Below are 20,824 nucleotides of genomic sequence, written 5' to 3' on the forward strand. Positions count from 1 at the left end.
GAGAACAGTGCTCTTAGACCCCGCCCGCCTCTGAGAGACTCCGTCCCTTCCTGTAACATCATACCTACCAGGAGAAGTTCCATTCTAGTCAGAACCGGGTATGCAGGGACGCAGTGATGAGGCAAAAGGTGTCTGCTCCTGCTTCACCACTGTATTCAATTCATTTGTGTTCTCTCCAGACACGGATGAGTTGAATACGGGAAACACCTGCCGCCGACCGGGACCATGGGATACAACCCTAAATCCAGAATGTCCCGGCAGAATCTGGGAGGTATGTGTATGCATGACCGTGAATTTCATGGTCCTATGTGCAGGCCAACAGCCCGGGCTGCAAAATATATAGAACAGGCCCTATTTCTGTGCTATTTTGCGGCCCTTACTTCCATGACTCTTGTTCATTTAATGAAAGAAGCTACGGAAATACAGCCTGCACTTTAACCTTTTCTTGCCGAGGATGTAGCGCTACGTCCTCCCAGTGTGGCACTTCTCTAGCCGAGGACGTAGCTACTATGTCCTTACTTCTAAAGCGAATATCTCTGGACTCGTTTGGGCTATGAAGATAATTTTAGATTAATTTTAAAGAAGAGAATCTCATCTTTAAAATGATACCAACGTCTTCATGTTAACCCTTACAGTGCTAAAGCGATTCACTGTTGAAAACGCTATTCGGAATTGAGATCCCATTGAAGATCTCAATTCCCAACAGCGTTTTTAACAGTGATTTGCTCCATATCTGTAAGGGCTATTATGAAGAACTTGATATCATTTTAAAGATAAGATTCTCATCTTGGCCTCTTGGCTTTAAAACAAGATCAGGATCATGGTCCTAGAGTTAGAGTGTTACAGTATCTCTGAACAAATAGTATTCAAGTTGAACAGTAAGGCAGCGTTCACACTTCCGCTGCTGTAGGCCCCGGGGTGTCCGCTGTAAACCCCGGGGAAACCGGATAGCATCATCTTTAAAGGCCATTCATTTGAATGGTTTTTAAAAGGTGACCGCCCGTGAGCATTTTCAGCCTCTCTGCCTGAAAACCGGTTTTTTTTCTGCGGACACAAAGTTCTACATGTACACAAACGAGACACCCTGAATTCTAGGCATATTACTACATTACATGAAGGAGACAATAAAGCATGGCGATTTATAGGAATACAAGGGGAGACTGCAGCAATATTTCAGATAGTTGAAAGGGATACAGCTTTAGTACTCCACTTCAGTTATCAAGAATTCGGTGAATGAGCAGCACAGCACCCAGCATATAAACAACACTGAGACAGTATACTATGCTCCACTGTGGCCCAGACACAATATAATATGGCCCACACAGTATTGTATGTTCCACAATAGCCTCAACATAGTATTATATGTTCCATAGTGGCCCCAACATAGTATTATACATTCCACTGTATCATATGCTTCACATTGGCCCAAATACAGTATGATATGTTCCACAGTGGCCGGTCGCGGTTGCACCCCCTGTGACCACAATTGTTACGCCACTGTTATCCCTTCCTCATATCTCACAAACTCACCCCTGTGATTCTGTCACACCAGTGCAAAATTGGACAATTCTTATGGGGCCACTACACAAACATAAAATGTAATATACCCGTGCGAAGCCGGGTCCTCCTGCTAGTTCTATATAATTTTTTTTTTAATATTGCCTCTTCATCAATTGCTAGATAGTTCTTATGCCTCTGTATTAATTGTCTAGTTGTGCTCAATGGCCAACTGTGTTGTTTTATAGTTGGAATTGTTATAGCTACCCGGTAGACACTAACCGTGCCACTTTGCCCTGAACCCCCTCCCCCCAAGGTTTTCACTTAGGCTGGTTGGTCTCTGCACCCGGAGGGTGATATAAAAGTGGTTGTATGGGATATCCATAAACCCCCACACCAATCTAAACACCCTTCCCCTTCTACTTTCTAAATTACATTAATAATCAAAAATGCCTATTTACATATCCTTGGGGCGCTCATGTGACTGCCCAGGGACATTTTCTGACTATCTGGTGATAATCTGTTTCTCCATTTCTGAAAACATATTGTCACTAATACTCGCTCCCCCCATGCACACCATCATATTTACCCATCTTCTTCCTTTCTAAGCTTCCTTCTCCGGAGGAACATCTCCTCCTCCTTCGTTGATGTCGGCATGCGCATGCGCAATACAGCCAGAGCCCTGACTCAGCACAGAAGCGAACAATACATCTCTATTGCGCAAGCTGGGAGCCTGCGCAATAGAGAAGTATTGTAGTCTACGTCACAGTGCTGTGTGTTCTTCACAAAAGGAAGACAGGAAGAATACAAGTAAAGTATAATATGGTACAGGGGTAGGCAGAGTGAGTTAGGAAAGACTAGCAGTGGGCGGAATAGCTAGGGAGACAGAGAGGGGGTGTTAGAGATGGAGGGGGGATAGTGAGCTGGAGATAGTGTGAGAGCCTACAACTACTAGAATGCATTGCAACAGGAAGCAACACACTATGTAAACAAATGCAGAAGATGCTATGCTTTCCCAGAGAAACCCAGAAATCACTCAAAACTCTGCTAAAGTTATATAGGAGCACTTATTAACCCATTAATAACACTAATAGACCTTTTAAAAAAATAAAATAAAATGTAACACCCCCTGGGTAGCAGGGCATTCGGGCAAGTATGAGTTGCCTTTCTACCTTGCTTAGCGCAGTGCCTCCACCCTTGTTGGTGATATTCTGGTGCTTCGGGGTTGACAGTACCTTTTTTCAGATGTCTCCGGTGTGTCAGAGTTAGATTGAATTGACATTTTGTCCCAGAGGCAACAGATGGTGTCTATGGTAAGTTTTTTTCTCCCGAGGCCCACGCTCAGGCCTAACCCGATAGGCAGACACTCCAGGCAGCTTTCACACCACAATGAAGGGATCTGGACACCAACGTTTGGCCAACTTATGCTTCCCAGGCAGTCCCAACTGCTTCACCAGAACTCTATCTCCAGGTTTCAACTCATGTTCCCGAACTCTTTGATCATGTTGAGCCTTATTCCTTCTGCCAGACTGTCCTGAAGCTTGCTCGGCCAGTTTATATGCCTCTTTGAGCTCTTGCTGCAGCTGGGATACATACTGAAGATAACTTCTTCCAGAAGACTTATCAGTGTAAACACCAAAGCTAATATCCACAGGCAATCGAGCCTCCCTTCCAAACATGAGGAAGTAGGGGGAGAACCTGGTAGACTAATTTTTTGTACAATTGTAGGCGTGCACCAACTGGCTCAGGTGGCGGCTCCATCACCCCTTTTGTTTTGACTTCAGGGTGCCCAGCATGTTCAGCAAAGTCCTATTGAATCTCTCAGGTTGTGGGTCACCCTGTGGATGAAAGGGAGTGGTTCTAGACTTCTTGATCCTGCAGATCTCACACAGCTCTTTGATGAGTCCACTTTCAAAATCTCGACCTTGATCAGAGTGAATGTGGGCAGGCAGTCCATAATGTACAAAAAACGTCTCCCACAAAGTTTTGGCCACAGTTACAGCCTTTTGATCATTAGTAGGGTAGGCTTGAGCATATCTGATGAAGTGATCAGTTATTACTAGGACATTACTGATGTTCCCTTCATCTAGTTCAATGGAGAGGAAGTCAATGCATGCAAGATCCAATGGGCCATCAATAGTAATGTTTGTAAGAGGAGCAGAACGGGTTGGTAAGGTTTTCCTCAATACACATTGAGAACAATCTTTGCAATATTTGGTGATGTGAGTCTCCATTTTTGGCCAGTAGAACTAATCAGCCACAAGGTGAGTAGTCTTCTCTGCCCCCAAGTGGTCAGGCTCATCATGCAGTGCTTTCAGAACACTCTCTCTGAAGACAGCAGGCAGGACTAATTGCCTTCTCGACCCTCTCTTCCGCCACTCAGCCTCTCGGTACAACAGTCCATGACTCTTTACCAGCCACTTTGCCTGCATAGCCAGTTAGAGGGCCTTTTTTTTTCCAAAGATGGCACCGCATGAGTTGCAGCCTCGATACAGAGCTCCAAGCTGAGAGCAACCTTTATCTTTCCTTTTCAATCTTTTTGTCTGTATCTTCAAGAATCCTCTATTCAAGCAACCTAGCAGTATGAATTAGCAACTATAAATCGAACCGAAAACACTGTGGAGTATTTTTTTTTTCCTTTTGTTTCTATTGTTAAAGCATGGACAAGACTCAAGACCTGGAATTTCCTGTGTGCACATATGCCTGTTACCATTCCCCCACGAGCTAAGAACAGCATGGTCACCATGAGGCACACAAAGAATGGAGGAAAATCCTGCATGGAATTGTGGACTTCTTTCAAGGAGATGATTTTTGGCGTCTATTGCTGATGTGTGAAGATGCCTACAGCTGACTGGTATTTCTTTCTTTTACTATGGACACGTGGGACTCTGTTACAGCCTGGGAACCTACCATCACCCACCTACCCCATGAGTTTATGGAAGCTTGGCAAGAGAGCAGCAGCCTATCTACCTGGATGGATTCAGACTTCTTTGGGCAGTAGAACACAGTGGTAAGAAGAAAGTAGGAGGGCTTGTGATGAAGGACATTTCGGGCATTTTTTGTGGTTAAGGAACAATAGCGCTGATGCAAGATACCAAACTATCAGCTGTGAGCATGAGATCTCACTACCTACCAAAGGAACTACCACATTACCGTTCTTGTTATAGCCGCATATGCACCTCTGCAAAAAACGTTTCTGCCTTTTATATCTACATGCTGTGACTCCCCCTCCTCGTGTCCTCCAACCACAGTCAGGCCATATCATCAACATCACTCCGCACAGAGAACTAAATGATCCTGCAGTATGTCTTTGTATTTTTTTCATTTTAGTTGCTATGATTCCTAGTATTTTTCTATCTGTCATGAGCTTGTATGTGTTTCTCTCTTGTTATATACTACTGTACCATCTATGAAACTGTATTACTGAAATTTCCCCATTGTGGGACTATTAAAGGATTATCTTATCTTAACCCACCACTAAACTGTCCCCACTGCTGGATCTTCCTTCTGGGCAGTTTCAATCTGCAACCAAGGCAGAGAGTCTTGATTCACATTCGTCACCCAGCAGTACAACGAAGGGATAGCTTCCTCTGAGGCTCCCAGGGAATGCTCGTAACCTTGGTAAGGGCACCTCCAGCTCTTTGTAACTGACACATGACTTTCAGGTCTGGAGCAGGAACCTCTATTCACCCATCCTCATCTTCCTTCTCGAGTTGCCTAGGCAGCCTGGAGAGGGCATCCGCATCGATGTTGGTGGTGCCCGTTTGGTATTTGAGACTGAAATCATAGACAGCTAGAGCAGCTAACCATTGATGTCCAGTGGCATCAAGTTTGGCTGTAGTTTGCACATACGTCAAGGGATTATTGTCAGTGTGCACTTGGAACCTCACTCTGTAGAGGTAGTCATGCAACTTGTCCACTACGGCCCACTCCAAAGCCAGAAACTCAAGTTTCACTGTGGGTCAATCGCCTGCTGACATAGTAAATGGGTCGTAGAGAGTCCTCATGCTCCTGATACAAAACAGCCCCTAGTCCTTCAAATGAAGCATCCACATGCAGTACGTAAAGCTTATTATTAGGATCTGAATAAGCCAACACCGGTGCCTGAGTTGAACAAGACTTCAGTTTCTCAAACACCTCTTCACACTGCTCTGTCCACCTTTTTCCATAGGGTTCATTAGCTTTGTAGTAAGTCTGGTTTGGAGGTTTCTTGTGTGGAGATGGTAGGTACCCTTGGGTAAGATTTGTCAACCGTTTCTTTATCCGTTTCTTTAACCGGTCCTTTCTCGGATTCTGCAACTACTACTGCACATTTGTGCCACAGTTCTCTAAGATCGTTATCTTAGAGAACTGTGGCACAAATGTGCAGTAGTAGTTGCAGAATCCGAGAAAGGACCGGCGTTCAGCTAGCTTGGTTGGCCTCGGCCAATTCACAACAGCTTCCACTTTAGCAGGGTCGGTGGCAATCCCATCCCAACTGATAATTTGTCCCACATATTTGACAGATTTTTGGCAGAAACAGCACTTGTCCAGGGACAACTTCAATCCAGCCTCCTTCATCGGTCCAAGACTTTGAACAATCTCCTGTTATGTTCTTCTAGAGTCCTTCCAAACACAATCATGTCATCAAGGTAGACTAAGACTTCTCTGAGGTTCATATCCCCCATCACTTTGTCCATGCACCTTTGGAAAGTAGCCAGGGCACCAGTCACCCCTTGGGGCATCTGAAAACACTCGTAGAACCCTAAGGGACATATGAAGGCAGTTTTCTCTCGATCTTCCTTACTCATGGGGATCTGGTAATATCCGCTTTGCAAATCCAACACTGAGAACCACTGACTCCATTGTAGACAATCCAATGCATCATCAACTCTGGGCACTGCATACTGATCAGTGACGGTGCGTTTGTTAAGCGTTCAGTAGTTCACACAAATACGGATCTTCCCAGACTTCTTTCGTGCAACTACAATGGGAGAAGCGTAGGGGCTATTTGACTCGCAGACCACTCCAGTTTCAAGCAGACCCCTCAAATGCTGTCGGACATCTTCAACATCCGTGAGAGCCAACCGCCTGGACCTTTCTCAAAATGGTCTTTCATCAGTGAGCCGAATTCGATGCTGCACTCCTTTAGCGAGCCCCAGATCCCAGTCTCCCAACGAGAAAGCCGCTCCCCTCTCCATAAAACCTTGGATAAGTAGTTCTCTCTTCTGCAGTCACATCACTGTTTTCAAAGCATGGGTCAAAACAGTCCGGGTTCAACACCTTCCTTCTTTCCTCTTCCTTCCTAGTATAGGCAGCTAGACACGTAGGGTGAATGGAGAGGGTCTGGGAATAGTACAGTCATGGCCAAAAGTTTTGAGAATGATACAAATATTAATTTTTACAAAGTCTACTGCTTCAGTTGTTCTAATGGCAATTTGCATATACTCCAGAATGTTATAAAGAGTGATCAGTTTAACAGCAATTACTTGCAAAGTCAATATTTGCCTAGAAAATGAACTTTATCCCCCAAAACACATTTCAACATCATTGCAGCCCTGCCTTAAAAGGACCAGCTAACATCGTTTCAGTGATTGCTCCATTAACACAGGTGTGGGTGTTGATGAGGACAGGGCTGGAGATCAATCTGTCATGATTAAGTAAGAATGACACCACTGGACACTTTAAAAGGAGGCCTAACAGGGAAGAGTATCGCAGCTAGAAAGATTGCACCGCAGTTAACAATCTAACGCATCATCAAGAACTTCAAGGAGAGAGGTTCCATTGTTGGCAAAAAGTCTCCAGGGCGCCCAAGAAAGACCAGCAAACGCTAGGACCGTCTCTTAAAAGTGTTTCAGCTGCGGGATCGGGCTACCAGCAGTGCAGAGCTTGCTCAGGAATGGCAGCAGGCAAGTGTGAGTGCATCTGCACACACTGTGAGGCGGAGACTCTTTGAGCAAGGCCTGGTCTTAAGGAGGGCAGCAAAGAAGCCACTTCTCTCCAGAAAAAAACATCAGGGACAGACTGATATTCTGCAAAAGATACAGGGAGTGGACTGCTGAGGACTGGGGTAAAGTCATTTTCTCTGATGAATCCCCTTTTCGATTGTTTGGGACATCTGGAAAACAGCTTATTCGGAGAAGACGAGGTGAGCGCTACCACCAGTCTTGTCTCATGCCAACTGTAAAGCATCCGGAAACCATTCATGTGTGGGGTTGCTTCTCAGCCAAGGGAATCGGCTCTCTCACAGTCTTGCCTAAAAACACAGCCATGAATAAAGAATGGTACCAGAATGTCCTCCAAGATCAACTTCTCCCAACCGTCCAAGAGCAGTTTGGCGATCAACAATGCCTTTTCCAGCATGATGGAGCACCTTGCCATAAAGCAAAGGTGATAACTAAATGGCTCAGGGAACAAAACATAGAGATTTTGGGTGTATGGCCTGGAAACTCCCCAGATCCTAATCCCATTGAGAACTTGTGGTCAATCATCAATAGACGGGTGGACAAACAAAAACCTACAAATTCTGACAAAATGCAAGCATTGATTGTGCAAGAATGGACTGCTATCAGTTAGGATTTGGTCCAGAAGTAGATTGAGAGCATGCCAGGGAGACTTGCAGAGGTCCTGAAGAAGAAGGGTCAACACTGCAAATATTGACTTGCTGCATTAACTCATTCTAACTGTCAATATAAGCTTTTGTTACTCATAATATGATTGCAATTATATTTCTGTATGTGATAAAAACATCTGACAAACACACATAAAAACCAGAGGGCAGCAGATCATGTGAAAATATAATATGTCATTCTCAAAACTTTTGGCCATGACTGTAGTTTATGTAGTAAGTATACAAAAAAGGCAGAGTGCTGTGTATAAATTGTCCAAAATACTGAGATATCCTACTAATATTATAAATGTGAAAGTTTGTGTGGATGTTTGTTAGTCAATCACGCAAAAACCGCTGAACAGATTTGAATGAAATTTGGCACATAGATAGATTGTAACCTCGATGAAAACATAGACTTTTTATCCCGGTAAATTACATGGCTTCACGACTGTTATATTATATTACACTACTCTTGGCTGCAGCTTATCTCAGAGAGATAACATACCTGGCTTTATGAGAAGCTATGTAAATACTCAGCCAATCCTCAGTGGATTCTGTACACACATTTACATATTATCTGATCTGCTCCAGGCAGTGCTGACACAGGATGAAAAAACACCTTTAATCCAAATTGGCAGTTTGCTACTTTTAAACGTGCCGGAAAAAAGAAAATGTAATTTGTTGCAAAATTTTAAAACAACAACAGCTATGAATGTAGCCAGAAGTCACGGAGTTCTCCTCAAGCGGAGCTGACGGGGATCATCGGCACCAAAAACATGCTCAGGTGCCAAATCAATCACAGGCATGGTGTGAGGAACAAGTTCAGCATCAGGACAGCTTAAGAGCTGCCAAAACACCAGAGCAGGCAAACCATCAATGGCAGCAATTTGCTGAATATAGGCGGCTCATCGACTACAACAACACGCAGACGAAGTCGGGGCAGAGACGCACACACAAACGACATACAAGATACACAAGTGCAAAACTGGGTAATTGTTATAGGGCCACTACACAAACAAAAAATGAAATACACCCGTGCGAAGCTGGGTCCAACTGCTAGTAGGTAAATAAAATACAAATAAATAAAATACATACTAAATGACCTGAGTGGTCAAAAAACTAACTCCCTCAAACAGTGTGCCAAGCAGAATCTGTTACCTCAAGGAACATATACACTGCTCAAAAAAATAAAGGGGACACTCAAATAACACATCCTAGATCTGAATATATGAAATATTCTCATTGAATACTTTGCTCTGTACAAAGTTGAATGTGATGACAACAAAATCACACAAAAATCATCAATGGAAATCAAATTTATTAACCAATGGAGTCCTGGATTTGGAGTCATCCCCAAATTAAAGTGGAGAAACACACTACAGGCTGATCCAACTTTGATGTAATGTCCTTAAAACATGTCAAAATGAGGCTGAGTAGTGTGTGTGGCCTCCACGTGCCTGTATGACCTCTCTACAATTCCTGGGCATGCTCCTGATGAGGTTGCGGATGGTCTCCTGAGGGATCTCCTCCTAGATCTGGACTAAAGCGTCTGCCAACTCCTGGACAGTCTGTGGTGCAACGCGATGTTGGTGGATGGAGCGATACATGATGTCCCAGATGTGCTCAATTGGATTCAGGTCTGAGGAACGGGTGGACCAGTCCATAGCTTTACTTAAGTAAGTAAATGACACCACTGGACACTTTAAAAGGAGGCCTAACAGGGAAGAGTATCGCAGCTAGAAAGATTGCACCGCAGTTAACAATCTAACGCATCATCAAGAACTTCAAGGAGAGAGGTTCCATTGTTGGCAAAAAGTCTCCAGGGCGCCCAAGAAAGACCAGCAAACGCTAGGACCGTCTCTTAAAAGTGTTTCAGCTGCGGGATCGGGCTACCAGCAGTGCAGAGCTTGCTCAGGAATGGCAGCAGGCAAGTGTGAGTGCATCTGCACACACTGTGAGGCGGAGACTCTTTGAGCAAGGCCTGGTCTTAAGGAGGGCAGCAAAGAAGCCACTTCTCTCCAGAAAAAAACATCAGGGACAGACTGATATTCTGCAAAAGATACAGGGAGTGGACTGCTGAGGACTGGGGTAAAGTCATTTTCTCTGATGAATCCCCTTTTCGATTGTTTGGGACATCTGGAAAACAGCTTATTTGGAGAAGACGAGGTGAGCGCTACCACCAGTCTTGTCTCATGCCAACTGTAAAGCATCCTGAAACCATTCATGTGTGGGGTTGCTTCTCAGCCAAGGGAATCGGCTCTCTCACAATCTTGCCTAAAAACACAGCCATGAATAAAGAATGGTACCAGAATGTCCTCCAAGATCAACTTCTCCCAACCGTCCAAGAGCAGTTTGGCGATCAACAATGCCTTTTCCAGCATGATGGAGCACCTCGCCATATAGCAAAGGTGATAACTAAATGGCTCAGGGAACAAAACATAGAGATTTTGGGTCCATGGCCTGGAAACTCCCCAGATCTTAATCCCATTGAGAACTTGTGGTCAATCATCAAGAGACGGGTGGACAAACAAAAACCTACAAATTCTGACAAAATGCAAGCATTGATTGTGCAAGAATGGACTGCTGTCAGGATTTGGTCCAGAAGTTGATTGAGAGCATGCCAGGGAGAATTGCAGAGGTCCTGAAGTAGAAGGGTCAACACTGCAAATATTGACTTGCTGCATTAACTCATTCTAACTGTCAATATAAGCTTTTGTTACTCATAATATGATTGCAATTATATTTCTGTATGTGATAAAAACATCTGACAAACATAAATAAAAACCAGAGTGCAGCAGATCATGTGAAAATACAATATTTGTGTCATTCTCAAAACTTTTGGCCATGACTGTAGTCTCCCCCAACTTCTTTGAACCATTGGGCTAGCTTGAGGAGGATATTAGCATTAGTTCCCACTATCAGAGGTGTGGATACGGGACCAGCATCTGTCTTCGGACACACCAAAGCCAAGATGGGAACTTCTTTTTCAAATCCGGCAACACCCTTTGAGAACCGTAGTGTAATGGACACATATCCTTTGTAAGGGTAACTGATCACTCAGTCCCCAGACGACTAGCCCCGAAAGTGGCTGTAGAGGGACATTAGGTAAATACTTCTTGTACCAATCTTCAAAAAGAACTGAAACTTGTGATCCGCTATCCAATAAGACATTACAAGGCTGCTCATTGATGTAGGCGGACACCTGAAGGGCAGGTCCCACCAAGCCCCCAGGAAGTCATACTGTGAAAGTGTGCTGAAGGGTGGCATCCTACTTTGTCCTGGCGGTCACTGGGGGGCCGATATGGGCTTCTACCAGCCCCCTTCCCTGTTTCCCGACATAGTACGCTTCTGACAGGGAGAGGAGTCAGGCTTCTTGGGGCCTCATCTCTTTGGACACCGCTTATATAGATGTCCAAGTTCCCCACACTTAAAGCAGGTTGGTGATCGGATAGGATCTTTCTTCTCCTCTAAGCCGCTAGTAGCCGCTTGCTGGTTCTGAACTATAAGAGCTTCAGGTGTCTTGATGAGTTGGGCAATTCGCTCCCCCTGTTTCTCACTAATTTTCAACAGCCCCTCTTCTCTGCTATTAGACTCCGTGCGTATGGCCACAGTAGCGATTCTCGCAGGGATTTGTTCCCGGGCCCCCAGGGTAGCTTCTTCCTTCCTCACCTCCTTAAGCAAATGATGAAATGGCAGTGGAATCTTGTCCTTATCACTACACCTCAACCACTGAGCGATAGGGTTAGGAGTCACTGCCCCTCACAACACCTGATTCAGACGACATTTATCCACTTCATTAGGGCTAAGTCCTCCTTTTGCCACTATGCGGTGCACAAGTTTATCCAATCTGTAGAGCTAGTCAGACAGTTTCCCATCAGCTTCTTGGTATAAAGTTTGAATAAGAGGTCAGTGGCATCTTCAGGCGACCCAAATGCACCTTCAAGGGCCTCCATGTAGTCCTGACAAGTGGCCTGCGGCTTTCCTCTCCAAGCGGCCTGCACCATTTCCATAACGGGACCTTTGAGACTCTCCACAATTCGCTGCCTCTTCACCCCATCCGAGTATTGCCATTCTTCCAGGCATTGCATGGTGACATGTCTCCAGGTTTCATACCGATCTTCTCCAGAGGGTACCGGGATGGTGCCCGAGATGATTCTCAACCGACGATAACTTCCTTCAGGTTGCACCTTCCCAGTCTGGTCAACCAACTTTTCTATGGCAGTAAGTAGAGTAGAAGTAGTGTCTACTGCTCCATCAGACAGAGTGCTTGTAGGATTATTAAAAGAGACGGGACAGGACTGGACTCCCCCTGTTCAGATTCTTCGTCTTGGCACACTCCCACGTCAGACCTCAAAGGCCAGGTGATTCTCCACCGCCGACCTTGCTCTCGTAGTGCAACCAGAATAACCGGTATATAGTCTCTAGCTAGGGCTTTATCTGTAATTATTAAAGCTGAAATCATTTACTGAGAAGTTACCTTCTTCCGGTCCACCACCTTAGGACGATTTACTCCATGAAGTGTACTCACCACTTGTATGACCTCATCATCCAGGGTGTCATGGAACTCTCCAGTCACTGCAAAATTGCATTCTGCAGGAATGTCCATCTCCTTACACTATTCAGCCACATCTCTCTTGGCTAAGTTCTCCATTGCAACTGTATAGGGGTTGTTGGTTTTTCATATCTATCTCAGCAGTGCCTCCAATGTAACACCCCCTTTGGCAACACACCCCGGGTAGCGGGGCGGTTGGGCAAGTATGTGTTGCCGTTCTACCTTGCTTAGCGCAGTGCCTGCACCCTTGTCGGTGATATTCTGGTGCTTCTCGATTGACAGTACCTTTCTTCAGATCTCTGCCAAAGTCTTGACAAGGGAAAGCCCCGCCCACACAACACGCCAGAGAGGATTGTGGTATAAACAAAGAAACTTTTATAAGGAACTTAATAAAAGAAATAGTGAAGTACAATATGCAGTAACATTCATAGCATAAGTAAGAGGTGGTCGTTTAAGCGATAAACCTATCTAGAAAATGGCAAGTCTATATGGCAAAGCCCTAGGACAATGCAAAGCAATCACAAAAACTCAGTCTTAATACAAGGCCTGTTGCCGCGGTTGTGGGAAACTCTTCGTTCGTTGGTGCACATGAAATATGTCAGAAGTTAATAATGCTCCTTTAAATCCTAGCAGGGTGAGATTCCTTAGTGCAGAAGATTTAATACAAGGCAGAAAATCCAATACTGTCTACAATCATCCATCAGCAGCAGCAGGATCTATCCCTTGTAATATGACATGGTAGCACAGCAGGTGTCTGTATGCAACAAGTCTCTTTTTCTCCTTCTGCAGTGCTCCAGATTAAATAGTTATACTAGCCCAGAACAATTTATTCCTGGATCATAGAATGCAGTCTAAATAAGAATGCTGGCGGTACACTTACAGTCCCAGCAGAATTAACCCCGTCCCATGCAACATGCTGCCAAAGGGTTAAGTCTGGAATAACATTCAGGTGTAACAGGGACGCACCTCCGTCCGTTGTGGAAGGTATCAACACCCAGTCTCTTCAGCAGATCCTCTTGTAGGGCCCATAACCTTTTCTCTGAAGAGATGAAATCCTCTTTCTTTTTACCTTCAGCCTCTGGGAAATCAGGAGATCTTTCTGTTGCATACACTCGTGATCTCTCTATTTTGCAGACTGGCTGAACACATGGTCTGGCTTGCAGAGCCGCCCATCCCATCCTCCAAGGATTTGATAAACAAACACAGTTGCTTTCATTCCCTATGCACAATGTCTGCAAACTGTTAACCCCTCGTTGCCTTGAACTGCACACAGGGGTTAAAAAGAAATATATATAATTTTTTTTTCACAGAAAACCCCTTTACAGGTGATGGGCATGGCTGTGGAACTAACTCCACAGCCTATTCAATGGTGGATGCCACACACGCCTGTGGTCTACACACAGTTCAGTGTAACCTCCAGCTAGTGAGAAAACAGTTCAGTACTTAGGTCTAATTCACATCTGCATTCGGTTCAGGGAGTCCACTTGGGGATCCAACGAACAGAATACGAAATGCATTAAAAAGTGGTTAGCAGAGAAATATGCTGCTTTTCTCTCCGCATGATTCGTGCAGAAACCACATAGACGCTATTATAGTCTATGGGGTCCATGTGATTTCTCTGCTAACCGCTTTTTAATGCATTCGGTATTCCATTTACTTGTAAATAAGCATTTCCTAAGATGTTATCTTTGAACACAAGAAGTGCACTTTTGTAGCTTAGACATTTATAACATTACTGATTTCCCTGATGAGTCCCCATGCCTTGGGCTGAACTGAGCATATATATAGATATCTATCTATAGAGCTCGATATAAGGAAATCCTGGGTAAAGCCCTTGTAAGGGCGGGAGTTCATTTGTGGGGTTAGGCTAAGCGATTGTTGCAGAGCAAGGTCACTTGGCCTCTTTCTATTGGCAACAGATAGGGCTTATTTGGAGGAATACTCCTCCTGACATTTTGAACTGTGGCACCTAACTCCCACATGTGTGAATATCCCGCTTCTTAGATGTTCATCAGAATGGAAGTGAGGTCATTCCAGTTTTTTCTACCTGTAGTGATGAACCGGATGAGCAGCAGAAGTAGCGACTGCATGTGTGTTAATATGTGGGTATTAACTTATTGTGCTTTTGTTTTGTTTTTTGCTTGGTGTATGGTGATATGTGTCTTGGATTGTAATGTATTGATAGCAGTTTTATGGCAGAATAAAAGTTAACTTAATTTATATTGTGCATACTGTAGAATGGGTTTTGAGCTCCATTGGGAACTTAAATGTGATTATTTTCACAATATGCAGCAATACATATTTTATCATTTTAATAAGTGCCTTTTATGCCCTAGAAATCACATTGAATCAGGGATCAGTACTTCAACATTAAGGAGTTAATCTGTCTCTATCTGCAGCCCCAACAGTGAGATTAAAGCACCAGCTATATAATACAGCTCAGCTTTTGTACTAGCTCCATTGTAGCCCCATAATATTATAGACCTGAAGTTAATTAAAAGTTCAGTGCGACAGCGGTACCTCACAGACCAGGAAGGTTTCAAGAGCCAACCCAAAACAGCAAAGGACGAAGAAGAGTGGCTGACTCAGATTAATCTAGATCTGGCCAAAAATAAAGGGTTATTCAGGGCTATGACATTTATTGCCATGGCCTCTTTACTACTTACCAAGTAAATTGGCATACATGGTACAGTGGCTGTTCTTGGTATTGCAGTTCAGGCCCATTCACTTGAATGGGACTGAGCTGCAGCATGGTCATGTAACCAATGGATGTGATGCTACTGCCTGAAAAGAGGAAGTGGAGCTCAATATCATCGTCCTGGAAAAACCCTTAAAAGGAACCCCTTCACTTCATGCATTACTAGAATGTATCACAGATATTGATTGAGTCCTCTGAAACAATCTAATTTTATAATTTCAGGCTAGTACTGGTGATAAACTGGTTGGACTGGGAATTTACTTTATACACTCATGTACCAACCCTTTTGTCCATTGATGCAAAAGGGGAAAACACTGGCTTCTCCGCTAGAAGATGCAGCTTGCTGAGTGAAGGTGGGTCCCAGGATGTCTCTCTCGTCACTGAATTGTAGAAGTAGAACTGCCCACTTGATTCATCAAAATGTTTCTCCCACTCGGTTTCTCCAGGAGCAAAAGTAAGAGTGGTTGGAGAGATGGGTGACTGAAGTGTTTCCTCTGCTTTATCAAAAGGACAGTCCCAAGTGGTCTCCCTAGTAACACAATTGTAGTAGAATAGTTGTCCACTTCTATAATCAGTATGGGTCTCCCAGTCCTCTATGGAGCTTGTGGAGTAGCACTGCTGATAGGATGTTCTCTGCCTTAGTCTGTCTGTACAAAAGTCTTCCAAGTTAGCGTAGATGGGAGACAGAACTTCCTCTTTATTCACCACCTAGAACAAAACAACAAACAGTGAGTTGAACATGTGCAGTATCCCAGTGGACACAACTTAGATTTTTTTTGTCTCTTATGTTATTATGTTTCGGGCAACTGGTTGTACATCTTGTTTTTATATTGTTTAATATGTGGTTTACCCCTGTATTGTCTGTTTGCAGCTACCCATTTGTGTATCACCCACTGTTTGGTCACCCCTATGTTTTGAGTGTTCCATTTATTTAGTTTCCAGAAATGAATGTGCAGATGATAATGAAAAGCTAAAAATTAATTTTTTCCATGGATATGCCATTTCAGTGCCCTATCCAACTTGTGTCAGCAGAGACACAAAAACTGTTAAGCTTTCGGAGCATTCATCTCTGATACAAGTCGGACACAGCATCTTACGCACTGAAATGACGTATTCCTGAAAAAATTGTCATTTTCACCTTTCACAATCAGCTGCTTATCCATTTATGGATAATAAATTATAGCAACACTTGGGGGTTAAAAATGCTCACTGTACCCCTGAATAAAATCCTTCAGGGTTGTTTCCAAAATGGGGTCACATATCAGGGGATTTTACTTTACTGGCGTTTCAGCTCTGCAAAAGTGTCATGGTGTCCAAAAACCAAACCATCCAAGTCTGTGCTGCAAAAATCAAATAGCCCTCCTTCCCTTCTATGCCTGGGTATGCTCAAAAACGCAGTTTAAACCCACACAAGACATTATGTACTTTATCATGAGTACACCACAGTCATGCATGTGGCATAAACTGCAGGTTTGGGCACACAGCAGGGTACAGAAGGGAAGGAGCGCTATGTGGCTTTTGGACTCCAGATTCAGATGTTTGGTATCTGGACGCCATGTCATGTTTGTGGAGCCTGTAAGATACCAAAAAAGTAGATTCCCCAAAGGATTGACACCATTTTGAAAAGTGCACCCCTCAAAAAAATGTATCCGGGGTGTAGTGAGCATTAGTATCCCAAAAATGAATGCACAGCAGATGGTGAAGAGGGAATATTTAAGCTGTGCAGAGTGCAATGCGAGCACCAAATTCCCTACTATTTGCTCTTAGTTCCTATTATTGGGGGGGGGGGGGTCAGAGAGGGGTCACTTTTGGTATATTTTCCCTCATAAGCTCTAAATCTGGGGTGTACCCTGATATACACCTGCACAGCTTATCCTTGACTTCTGGCTACCTTGACAGTTCTCGTTTTTTGAGAATTTTGCGACAAATTAATTTTCTTTTTCCTGCCATGTTTAAAATTGGGAAACTGCCGATTTGGATTAAAGGGTTTTTTTTTTACATTTCAGTGTCTCAGCACGCTGCCAGGAGCAGATCAGTTTATATGCAGATGCATGTATAGAATGGATGCTTGTATAGAATGATTACATAGAGATAACAGACCAGGCTTTATCAACAAAGTGCAATTAGCTGAGATAGTCCTGCTGGCAAGAACTGTTTAACCCCTTAACGACCGCCCCATAGTAAAATTACGTCAGCACTGACAGGTCCTTCCTGACTGCCCTATAGTAAAATTACGTCGGGCAGTCAGGGAAGGATTTCCCGTCAGTGTCGACGTAATGGTAGCAGATCTTACCTGTATCTGACAGCTAAGACCTGCTCCATAACCCCCCATTGGTCTCCAATGGTTTTTTTTTAACCCCTTCAGTTCTGTGATCAAACAAGATCACGGAACTGAAGCGGTTCCGTGATGGTGCTGACATTATTAGCACCCCCCACGGCGGGATAGGGGGGTGCCGATATGCAAAACAGACAGTCTGGGGTCTGGCCAGTGACCGCAGGCTGCCTGAGCCCCCCATTACCTGGTTGATCCTGCCGGGTACTAAAGGAAGCCAAGCAATGCCTCTGCATCGCTTGGCTTCCTGTTACAGACTGGAGACACGTGCAGCCTGTGTCTCCAGCCTGTAACATTGATTCAGCAGTGAAATCATTGCTGAATCAAGTGTCCTAAAAGGGACACATAAAAAAGTTAAATGAAAAGTGAAAAAAAGTGAAAGATAAATAAAGTGTTTGAAAAAAATTAATAAAGTTTTAAAGCCCCCAAAATCCCTTTTTTTCTATAGAAAATGAGTTATGTAAAAAAAAAATAAAATAAAAATGAATAAAAACAATGCATATTTGGTATCGCCGCGTCTGTAACAATCTGTACAATAAAACTGAAATAATATTTAATGTATACGGTGAACGTCGGGAAAAAGAACACGGAAAAAACACGCCGGAAGTAGCGATTTTTCACCATCTCAACTTAGAAAATATGCTATAAAAAGTGATCAAAAAGTCAAATACATCCCACAACAGTACCAATAAAAAGAGCAGGTTGTCCCGCAAAAAAATAAACCCCCAACCAACACTGTCAACCGAAGAATAAAAATGTTACGCCTCTCAGAAGATGGCAATGCAAAAATCACTGATTTGTGTCCCCAAATGTGTTTTTGTTCTGCAGAATTAGTATCGCATAAAAAAATAATATAAATGAGGTATCGCCATAATCGCACCAACCCGCAGAATAAAGGCCACATGTTACTTATACTGTACATTGCATGGTGAAAAATTTAAAAGGTAAAATGCAATGCCAGAATTGATTTTATTTTTTTAAATCCAGCAAAAAAAAAAAAGTTAATAAAATGTATTCAATAAATTGTAGCCACCCAAGAATGGTGTCATTACAAAATACATCGCATCCCACAAACAGCAAGCCCTTATATGGCCACGTCACCAGAGAAAAAGAAAATATAGCATCTAGTAATGCGAGGACAAAAACCCGCAAAAATTGCCAAATTATTAGAACTCAACTGGCTGCGTCAGGTAGGGAATATATAAGCTGTGCGAGCGAATATCTGGGGACACCCCAGATTTACAGCTTATGAGGGAACAGACACCAGAAATGACCCCCAAAGTGACCCCCAGAGTGACTCCCCCAATCATAGGAGCTACTGGGACATAGTAGGGAATGTGGTGTTCCCAATGTCCTCCGCACAGCTTATATATTCCCTCTTCACCATCCGCTGTGCAGTCACGTCTGGGATACTAATACTCACTACACCCCTGGTAAATTCTTTGAGGGGTGCAGTTTTCCAAATGGGGTCACTCCTTTGGGGAATCCACTTTTCTGCTACCTTACAGGCTCTACAAACATGACATGGCGTCCAGATACTAAACATCTGAATCTGAACTCCAAAAGCCACATAGCGCTCCTTCCCTTTTGCGCCCTGCTGTGCTTCCAAACTGCAGTTTATGCCACATGTATGACACTGGTGTACCCAGGATAACGTACATAATGTCATATGTGAGTATAAACTGATATATGGGCACAGCCGGACACAGAAGGGAAGAAGGGTTATTGGGTTTTTGGAGCACAGATGGCTTGGCTTTTGGACACCATGACACTTTTGCAGAGCTGAAACGCCAGTGAAGTGGAATCCCCTTATAGGAGACCTTATTTTGGAAACTACACCCCCTGAAGGATTTATCCAGGGTTAGAGAGTTAATTTTTAACCCCCAAGTGTTGCTATAACTTATTATCCATAAATGAATACGAAGCTGAATGTGAGAGGTGAAAATGACAATTTTTCCAGGAATACGTCATTTCAGTGCGTAATATATTGTGCCCGACTTGTATTAGAGATGAACGCTCTAAAAGAGGTTGTGCCCGGGATACCGGCTTAACAGTTTTTGAAGTTTGTATCTCTGCTGACATAAGTTGGGCATAACATATCGGGCACTAAAATGGCGAATCTCTGGAAACATTTCATTTTTAAGTTCTCATTACCAGCTGCGATTTCATTTCTGGAAACTAAATAAATGCAACACTCAGGGGTTAAAAACGCTCGCTACGCCACCTGATAAATCCCATCAGTGGGCTAGTGTCCAAAATGGCGTGACATATGTGCAGATTCTACTTTATTGGCAATTCAGGGGCTTTGCAAAAGTGACGTCCAAAAACCAAACTGTGCTCCAAAAACCAAAATAGTGCTCCTTCCCTTCTGTGCCTGGCTATGCCCAAACAGCCGATTCTACCCATATATGGCATTAAGTCCGTTATCCGGGGTACACCAGTGTCATACATGTAAGCATACACGGCCATCTGGGTACACAGCAGGGCACAGATGTAAAGGAGCAATATCTGCTTTTGAAGTACAGATTTAGATTGTTGATGTTTGGACACCATGTCACATTTGCAGAGACCCTAAAATTACCCCTACAAAATGGAGTCACTTCTTGGGGAAATCCAGTTTACTGGCACCTCCAGGGCTCTGCAAAAACAATATGGCGCCCAGAAAGTCCCTCTAACTCTGTACCCCAAAAGCTAAAAAGCGCAGTGCTCCTTCCCTTCTGAGCCCTGCTGTGTGCCCATGCAGCAGTTTACACCCACATATATAATTTTTTGCCCCTGATGATGGCCCCTTAAAAGTTTTAGGAGTGCAGGTCTCTGACAACACAAAGTGGGTGCAACGTATTGGGCACCGAAATGGCATATTTCTTTAAAAATTTAAAATTTAATTTTGTACATTAATATTTGGGAAGCATTTTTAGGCTCAAAATGGTAATACGTCTTGATACATTCTTTGATGGGTGTAGTTTTTAAAATGGGGTCACATTTGAGGGATTTCCATTGTATTGATACTTTAGGGGCTCAGCAAATGCGACATGGCACCTGAAAAATATTCCAGCAAAATCCACTCTCCAAAACCCAAGCTCTTTCCATTCTAAGCCCCACTATGTACCCATACAGCAGAATATGACCACATATGGGGTATTGCCGTGTTCAGGA

The 20,824-nt window shown here is 43.7% G+C and overlaps 1 protein-coding gene across 1 annotated transcript in view; it reads right to left on the reverse strand.

The window, feature by feature from the left end:
• The window catches only part of ARHGAP27 (Rho GTPase activating protein 27), a 117,731-nt gene extending 101,970 nt beyond the window's left edge, over positions 1–15,761 (reverse strand). Inside the window, exon 1 of the mRNA XM_075276796.1 lies at positions 15,619–15,761. Within this exon, the coding sequence (XP_075132897.1) occupies positions 15,619–15,630 (12 nt within the window). The 5' untranslated portion in view covers positions 15,631–15,761. The remainder of the gene's footprint in view (positions 1–15,618) is intronic.
• Between the last annotated feature and the right edge of the window lie 5,063 nt (positions 15,762–20,824).

Source organism: Leptodactylus fuscus, chromosome 6 (assembly GCF_031893055.1).
Source record: "Leptodactylus fuscus isolate aLepFus1 chromosome 6, aLepFus1.hap2, whole genome shotgun sequence".
NCBI lineage: Eukaryota > Metazoa > Chordata > Amphibia > Anura > Leptodactylidae > Leptodactylus > Leptodactylus fuscus.